We start from the raw sequence: 9,534 nt of genomic DNA, 5'->3' as shown, positions 1-9,534 counted from the left end.
CATATTAGAAGAAACGGTACGTTTAATAATACAATGTTATTAGTATTGCTACAATCTATATTGTATATTTGACCTGACTAATTGATATAATGAAATGAATGTATCACTATGGACCAATTATGCAAGATAACTCTAGTATTTCATCAGCATTATTTATAATCATTACATAATTCTCCTTGCGTAGTTAGCAGTTATATCTCAATGGCTAAATTTATTTCTCCTGTTTCTTTAGTTAACTCATTGCGAGGGTTGGCAAGGCAACTACTTCACACTTCAGTAGCACCTGGAAGCTCCACCCATCCTCGTATCACAACACATTATTCTGTTGTATCACGAGAGAATGATCCTCGATGGGAAGGTAAAGGGTTAAAAATAGTTTAGAAAGATGTAATGTCTGTCACTGTTTAGATGCCTTAATATAATAACATGTTACTATTTATAGGTATTGATATGACTCGTGAGGCTGATGAATGTGATGTTGTAATTGTGGGGGCAGGACCAGCTGGTCTTTCTGCAGCTATTAGACTTAGACAGCTTAGTGAGGAGAGTGGACAAAGATATCAGAGTATGTGTGGTGGAAAAGGGCACCAGAAGTTGGAGCACATACTTTGTCTGGGGCAGTATTAGAGCCAAGAGCATTAATGGAGTTATTTCCTGATTGGAAAGAGAGAGGGGTATGTCCTTTATTAATTATTTATTAAAAATTACCATAGTTACAAACAAGTAATATTGTTGTAAATTCTTCAAAATATTTTTGTTATGCTACACACTACATCTTATTATATATTCATTAATAATCACCATGGTTACCATTACTCTTAGGCTCCACTCCACACTCCAGTGACAGGTGATAGAATGGCAATCTTGACCAAAAAAAGACGCATTCCCATACCAATTATTCGTGGTCTCCCAATGAATACCATGGCAACTATATTGTGAGACTAGGAAACGTTGTACGTTGGTTAGGAGAACAAGCTGAAGCAATGGGAGTAGAAATATATCCTGGAATAGCTGCTAGTGAAGTGATTAATCTTTGATAGTAGTAGTACTAATGTCTCTCTATTTCTCTCTCTCTCTCTCTCTCTCTCTCTCTCTCTCTGTCAAGGTATTGTATCATGAGGATGGTAGTGTTAAAGGTATAGCTACTGTTGATGTTGGAGTAGCTAAAGATGGATCACCCAAGGTTAGTTCAATATAACCTAGTTAAAATTTCACTCAATTGATTTAGAATACTTTTGCAAGAGGTATGGAACTACATGCTAAGGTCACCTTGTTTGGTGAGGGTTGTCATGGTTTTCTAGCCAAACAGCTTTATAAAAAATTTAACTTAAGACAAAATTGTCAGCCACAAAACTATGGAATAGGATTGAAAGAAGTAAGTATATCATCATGAATACTAACTATCTCTTTTCCATTCCTTTCTTCTTTCTTTCTTCCTTTCTCCTTCCCTCTAATCCTTTGTAGTTATGGGAAATTGATCTGGCAAAACATAAGCCAGGCTTAGTAGAACACACTGCTGGTTGGCCTACAGTAAGATATTTGTTCTCTTTATGTTAAAATTATAGGTATATCTCTTTCTTTTTTAGGATCGGAGGACATATGCTGGGTCATTTATGTACCATCTTATGAAGGGTCACCTCAAGTGTCTTGTGGATATGTGGTGTGTACATTACAACCACATGAATGACACTATAATATTAAAACACAATCAGTACTAAGGAATCATATTCTAGTCCCATACTAATAGTATTATATAACTATATATTGAGGACACTTGTTCTAGTCTCATACTAATACTTTAGTATATTATACAACCTCTTTATTGAGGACACTTGTTCTAGTCTCATACTAATACTTTAGTATATTATACAACCTCTATATTGAGGACACTTGTTCTAGTCTCATACTAATACTTTAGTATATTATACAACCTCTATATTGAGGACACTTGTTCTAGTCTTATACTAATACTTTAGTATATTATACAACCTCTATATTGAGGACACTTGTTCTAGTCCCATACTAATACTTTAGTGTATTATACAACCTCTATATTGAGGACACTTGTTCTAGTCCCATACTAATACTTTAGTATATTATACAACCTCTATATTGAGGACACTTGTTCTAGTCCCATACTAATACTTTAGTGTATTATACAACCTCTATATTGAGGACACTTGTTCTAGTTCCATACTAATACTTTAATGTATTATACAACTACTTTCAGAACGCTTGTTCTAGTCCCACACTAATACTTTAGTGTATTGTTAATCTTTGTATTGGGGATCTATTCATAGATAACACTCTGATTTAAAAATGCTAGTTTGTAGTTCTATGCAAGACTTTAGTGTATTTCAAATTTTAACATAAGTGATATTTCTGCTAAGAATTGTTTACTAAGTCTCAAATTGTTTATTATAAAGAGTTTCACTGTAGTATACTCTTAACATAAACTTTTTTTGTCCATAGATTTCTTTGGATTATGCCAACCCATATCTGAACCCATTTAAAGAGTTTCAGGTAAGAACAAATTGTCTCTTATGTAATTTGAATATGATGACATCATCATGACACAACACAACACATAGTGATGTCATCATCATACTCAAGTTACAACAAGATGTACCCTAAACACTAAATCCTAAACCCTAAACCTAAAAAATTAAACTAGTATTCACACAATCATTATTAACCAGTATGACACATATTGATGTCATCATCATAGTACAAGTTACACCAAGAAGAACCCAAAATTTTAAATTTTAAACAACACTGTATGAGTAATTAGATATATTATGGTATCTATAGAAATGGAAGCAGCATCCATCTATTCGTCCTATCTTTGAAGGAGGTACAAGAATAGGATATGGAGCACGTGCACTCAATGAAGGAGGAATACAAGTAAAGTGGTGAAACTATGTGTCCATTGTGATATCTGTCTGTCCATTTTCCTATAGAGTATTCCTCAACTTGCTTTTCCTGGTGGTGCTCTGATGGGCTGCAGTCCAGGTTTTATGAATGTACCTAAAATTAAAGGTACTCACAATGCTATGAAGTCTGGTATGTTAGCTGCAGAGTCTGCAGAAGCCCTCCCTGAGTAAGATCAGAATGAGACTTTAACTTCAGGTATGGGAATGAGTTTGAGTATCTTTAGTCAATGTATTGATCTATTTATTCATCCATCTATCACTATGTCACTGTCATTTGATTCTCATGTGACTAGGTCTCTATTTGGATACATACGAAGAAAGAGTAAAAAGCAGTTGGGTATGGAAGGAATTAAAGCAAGTCCGTAACTTTAGACCTGCTTTTCATTCTCCTCTTGGCTACTGGGGTGGAATAGCATACACAGGAATTTTCATTTGGATGTTACGAGGCAAAGAACCTTGGACATTTCGAAGTCATGTCCCTGATCATGCCCAACTACGACCTGCTCAAGATTGCAAACCTATAGAATATCTTAAACCAGATGGAGAAGTCAGTTTTGACCTTTTGACCTCTGTAGCTCTAACTGGCACAAACCACGAACACGACCAACCTGCTCACCTGACCTTAATGGACGACAGTGTTCCTGTTGAGAGGAATTTGGCAGTGTGTTGATGGTCCAGAACAAAGGTTTTGTCCTGCAGGAGTTTATGAATACGTACCCTTGGAGGTAGGAGAAGGGATGAGACTCCAAATCAATGCACAGAATTGCATTCATTGTAAGACATGTGATATTAAAGATCCAAGTCAAAATATTAACTGGGTAACACCTGAAGGGGGTGGACCAGCCTATTCAGGAATGTAAACTCAATGTTTTGTTATATTATGATACTATAGGATATTGTTTTCCACTTTAAATTAAATTTATATATATTAAAAACCAAAAAAATTTTATGAATTATGTAATATACTGGTATTCATTATTGGCCGGTGTCATAGTGCTGAGTACTGACGTTCTACTTATGACAGTATGACATTTGCTGTAGCTTTTGTCCTTATTTAAAAAAATCAGGAAGTGTAAAGTGTAGAGGTTGTACTTGCTTTAAGTTTTTCTCTATATCATTTCCATTGTACTTATGTGCTCTTTGCCTCATATTAACAAAACATTCCATTACACTAATTTCCTTTAGTTTGTTTTACCTATTGTGATTGTAGGAATTAATAGCAGTGTACATTGACACAATTTTAAAAAAGTACAAAGTGGAACAGAAAACAAATTACATATATATCATAACGAAGTAATTATATAATACATGTATAAATTGAATTTGTTGATCATCCATTGTTTATTCTTCATGTGTATTTCCAGAAGATTCAAAGAAACCTGGTATTTTTGCTCTAATTTTATGTGTTCAAATCTGGTGTTCAGCAAAAATAGAATCACTGATATCATCTTTGGTATATAAGTAATTATATGCTTTTCATTACATTCTCTTTGATTGGACTGATAGCTGATGTGTTGACTGGACAGTATAAAATCATTGTTATTGGGATCTTTTTGAGCATATCAGATATCCATAAATACTCATCAGTATCTACATCATGGATACCAACAAGTACTTATTACTTAGTATCGGTCAGTATCCATCAGTATCCTACATGGAAATTTAAACAGAAAATTTCAATTCCATTTTCTAAATTGTAGATATCTACAGTAAATTCTCCAAAAACAAAACACAAGTGTGCCATTGTAATAATTGATTAGTTGATTAATTGCAATATATATTATGTATGTTACATGTTCTAATTTATTTCTATCAAAAAAGCAAACATAACAATATTTTTATTATTAACATACTAATATTTATGTAGCTACATAAACTGTAGTACACTAGTAAACAAAACAATGACATCTTTACTTTTTGCATATGTAAGTTATATGTGACCTGATTTGTAATAAGGGACCACTTCTGGCAAAACATTTGTCACTTTATTTGTGATAAAGGAAGGACCACTGTTAAAACATCTCAACAAACAATTTTGCATATACACAAAGTTGCTATAAATGCACAACTATTCATGGCAGCTGTATATATATATAAACGCTTTTTGAGGTGTTTTAACAGTTGTCCCTTTGCACAAATTAGGTCACAAAGGTTTGACATTAGTTGTCCCTTATTGCAAATCAGGTTACATATAACCATAATAACCATTTCATATCTTCAGTTTCATTAGATATCAAGTATTTGGCTGAACAACATTTCAATGATGACAAATCAGTCAAGGTTCTCTCGTTTTTTTTTGCCGTGTCTCTTCACAATCATCTATCTTGTTACTTGTCTGGGATGCTCTAATGTACAACTACATTATATATGTGAGATATTTTGAAGCTACCATATACAGCAATGTTCAACAAAGTCAGACACCAAATAATACGACTAATATTGTTTTTGATGTTGGATATTGTATGCTCTTCTTTACATTCTCATTGCTTGGATTGATAGCTGATGTGTGGACAGGACGTTATAAGATCATTGTTACTGGTATCTTTTTTTCCTTTTTTGCTTGGATACTTTCTGGTGTGGGGTTTATTACAGCAGCATATTGGCCCAATAATCCATTATTTTTTTGTACTATATGCAATTTCATATCTTTGTGCTGTAGTTGGATACACTGCGTTTCGTGCTAACATTGTACAGTTCAATGTTGATCAACTTGTAGGAGCTTCAGCAGATGAACTAAGTGCTATCATATACTGGCATAGTATTAATGTGCCAGTTGCATTTACCATTTTTCAACTTGAACGATGTTCTTTTAATTTTATTGACATACGTATCCTGTCATACGTGGTAACAGGAGTAGCAGTGTCTGTTGTATTAATAACTCATTCCTTTTTCGGAAACTGGTTGGAAACTACCCCTCTCATTGTCAATCCTATCAAGTTGATTGCTAAAGTACTCAATTATGCCAGAAAGAACAAGTACCCGAGGAACCGTAGTGCCTTCACCTACTGGGAGGATGACTATCCTTCCCGACTAGACCTAGGTAAGGAAAAATATGGTGGACCTTTTACAGAAGAGGAAGTAGAAAATGTGAAGACAGTGTTACGTATGATTCCTCTGATGATTTGTATTGTTGGACTCAGTTGTGCTGATGAAGTATACTGGAGTATAATGAAGGGTCCTAATCTTATTAATTCATCTTTTAAATCTTGCTTCATTTCAAGTAACATAATGAAGTTTATAACTCCAGTTTTCTTATTGCTTCTCCATCTGTTCTTTGTTTATCCCTTTTTCTATAAATACATTCCCAGTATGTTGAAGAGAATAGGTGTGGGACTAGTCTTTGCTTTGACAACCACATTATCCTATGTGGTTATATTCAAGTACCAAAAGAATACCTTGTCATATTTCAATGACCTATTACTAATTCCTCAGATATTTTATGGTGCTGCTTTTGCACTGATTGTTCCAACATCTTTGGAGTTCACAATAGCACAATCTCCTGTACAAATGAGAGGGATGATGGTTGGGATGTGGTTAGCTTGTTTTGGAGTTGGTTATCTCATTAATATTAATACAAAATATCCTTTTGGGTGTGATAACAATTTTATCTGTCCAAGTTTCTATTACAACATTACTAGGAGTGTTGTTATCTTTATTATACTGTTAGTATTCATAGTACTAGCTAATTGGTACAAGTTCCGTGTGAGAGAGAATGAAGTCAATATACTACAAATTGTTGATGAACACTATGAAAGATATTTGAACCAGGAAGAAGAATGCCGAAAAGAAATGGATCAGTCCACAGTGTCTACTGACTGAAAAGTTAAAGCCTGCATATTTTGTATTAGTCATTGTAACATTGTGTATCATTTAAATAAAATAATTTTTATACTCATTACTACTTTTAATATTCTTTAATTTTCCTAACTTCTTTAGTGTATTATACAAACATTATATTGAGGACACTTGTTCTAGTCTCATACTAATATTTTAGTGTATTATACAGCCTCTATATTGAGGACACTTGTTCTAATCCCATACTAATACTTTAGTGTATTATACAACCTCTATATTGAGGACACTTGTTCTAGCCCCACTCTAATACTTTAGTGTATTATACAACCTCTATATTGAGGTCACTTGTTCTAGTCCCACTCTAATACTTTAGTGTATTATATAACCTCGATATTGAGGACACTTGTTCTAGTCCCATACTAATACTTTAGTGTATTATACAACCTCTATATTGAGGACACTTGTTCTAGTCCCACTCTAATACTTTAGTGTATTATAGAACCTCTATATTGAGGTCACTTGTTCTAGTCCCACTCTAATACTTTAGTGTATTATATAACCTCTATATTGAGGACACTTGCTCTAGTCCCATACTAATACTTTAGTGTATTATTAGTCTTTGTATTGGGGGTCCACTCATAGATAATGCTCTGATTTAAAGACATTAGTTTGTAGTTCTATGTAAGAACTTTAGTGTATTCAAATTTTAACATGAGAAATACTTCCACTAATGATAGTTTCATAGGTCTCAAATTGTTTATTATAAAGAGGTTTCACTGTAGCATACTCTTAACATAAACTCTTTTTTGTCCATAGATTGCTCTGGATTATGCCAACCCTGAACCAGTCTTATCTGAACCCTTTTAAAGAGAGTTTCAGGTAAGAAGTTTTGGGTGGTTCTTGGTGTTTACATGAATGTGATAACATCATCATGACATGACACGACACAATGCTGTATGAGTAATTAGATATATTATGGTATCTATAGAAATGGAAGCGACATCCATCTATTTGTCCTACCTTTGAAGGAGGTACAAGAATAGGATATGGAGTACATGCACTCAATGAAGGAGGAATACAAGTAAAGTGGTCAAACTACATGTCAATTGTGATATATGTCTGTCCATTTTCCTATAGAGTATTCCTCAACTTGCTTTTCCTGGTGGTGCTCTGATGGGCTGCAGTCCAGGTTTTATGAATGTACCTAAAATTAAAAGTACTCACAATGCTACGAAGTCTGGTATGTTAGCTGCAGAGTCTACTTTTAAAGCCTCAGTAAGAACCAGAATGAGACTTTAACTTCAGGTATGGGAATGAGTCTGAGTATCTTTAGTCAATGTATTGATCTATTTATTCATCCATTTATCACTATGTCACTGTCATGTGACTCTCATGTGACTAGGTCTCTATTTGGATGCATACAAAGAAAGAGTAAAAAGCAGTTTGGTATGGAAGCAAGTTTATAACTCTAGACCTGCTTTCCATTCTCCCCTTGGCTACTGGGGTGGAATAGCATACACAGGAATTTTCATTTGGATGTTACGAGGCAAAGAACCTTGGACATTTCAAAGTCATGTCCTGCTCAAGATTACAAACCTATAGAATATCCTAAACCAGATGGAGAAGTCAGTTTTAAGCTTTTGACCTCTGTAGCTTTAACTGGCACAAATCATGAACATGACCAACCTGCTCACCTGACCTTAATGGACGACTATATTCCTGTTGAGAGAAACTTAACAGTATTTGACAGTCCTGAACAAAGGTTTTGTCCTGCAGGAGTTTATGAATACGTACCCTTGGAGGTAGGAGAAGGGATGAGACTCCAAATCAATGCACAGAATTGCATTCATTGTAAGACATGTGATATTAAAGATCCAAGTCAAAATATTAACTGGGTAACACCTGAAGGGGGTGGACCAGCCTATTCAGGAATGTAAACTCAATGTTTTGTTATATTATGATACTATAGGATATTGTTTTTCCACTTTAAATTAAATTTATATATATTAAAAACCAAAAAAAATTTTATGAATTATGTAATATACTGGTATTCATTATTGGCCGGTGTCATAGTGCTGAGTACTGACGTTCTACTTATGACAGTATGACATTTGCTGTAGCTTTTGTCCTTATTTAAAAAAATCAGGAAGTGTAAAGTGTAGAGGTTGTACTTGCTTTAAGTTTTTCTCTATATCATTTCCATTGTACTTATGTGCTCTTTGCCTCATATTAACAAAACATTCCATTACACTAATTTCCTTTAGTTTGTTTTACCTATTGTGATTGTAGGAATTAATAGCAGTGTACATTGACACAATTTTAAAAAAGTACAAAGTGGAACAGAAAACAAATTACATATATATCATAACGAAGTAATTATATAATACATGTATAAATTGAATTTGTTGATCATCCATTGTTTATTCTTCATGTGTATTTCCAGAAGATTCAAAGAAACCTGGTATTTTTGCTCTAATTTTATGTGTTCAAATCTGGTGTTCAGCAAAAATAGAATCACTGATATCATCTTTGGTATATAAGTAATTATATGCTTTTCATTACATTCTCTTTGATTGGACTGATAGCTGATGTGTTGACTGGACAGTATAAAATCATTGTTATTGGGATCTTTTTGAGCATATCAGATATCCATAAATACTCATCAGTATCTACATCATGGATACCAACAAGTACTTATTACTTAGTATCGGTCAGTATCCATCAGTATCCTACATGGAAATTTAAACAGAAAATTTCAATTCCATTTTCTAAATTGTAGATATCTACAGTAAATTCTCCAAAAACA

General features: G+C 33.7%; 1 protein-coding gene across 1 annotated transcript; it reads left to right on the top strand.

The window, feature by feature from the left end:
* Nucleotides 1-297: 297 nt before the first annotated feature.
* On the top strand, nt 298-8,665 carry LOC121391115 (electron transfer flavoprotein-ubiquinone oxidoreductase, mitochondrial-like). The gene is given in 16 exon segments (XM_041522853.1): nt 298-358; nt 443-549; nt 551-583; nt 585-674; nt 823-916; nt 919-1,022; nt 1,106-1,183; nt 1,229-1,375; nt 1,465-1,530; nt 1,587-1,623; nt 1,626-1,660; nt 2,473-2,523; nt 2,812-2,904; nt 2,961-3,129; nt 3,227-3,598; nt 8,469-8,665. Coding segments are annotated over 15 exon segments (1,665 nt in total). The 5' UTR covers nt 298-358; nt 443-450.
* The last annotated feature ends 869 nt before the right edge of the window (nt 8,666-9,534 follow it).

Source organism: Gigantopelta aegis, unplaced genomic scaffold (assembly GCF_016097555.1).
Source record: "Gigantopelta aegis isolate Gae_Host unplaced genomic scaffold, Gae_host_genome ctg1732_pilon_pilon:::debris, whole genome shotgun sequence".
In the NCBI taxonomy this organism is placed as follows: Eukaryota; Metazoa; Mollusca; class Gastropoda; order Neomphalida; family Peltospiridae; genus Gigantopelta; species Gigantopelta aegis.
The sequence above is the reverse complement of the archived record's forward strand: the minus strand, read 5'-3'. Positions and strand labels throughout refer to the sequence as shown.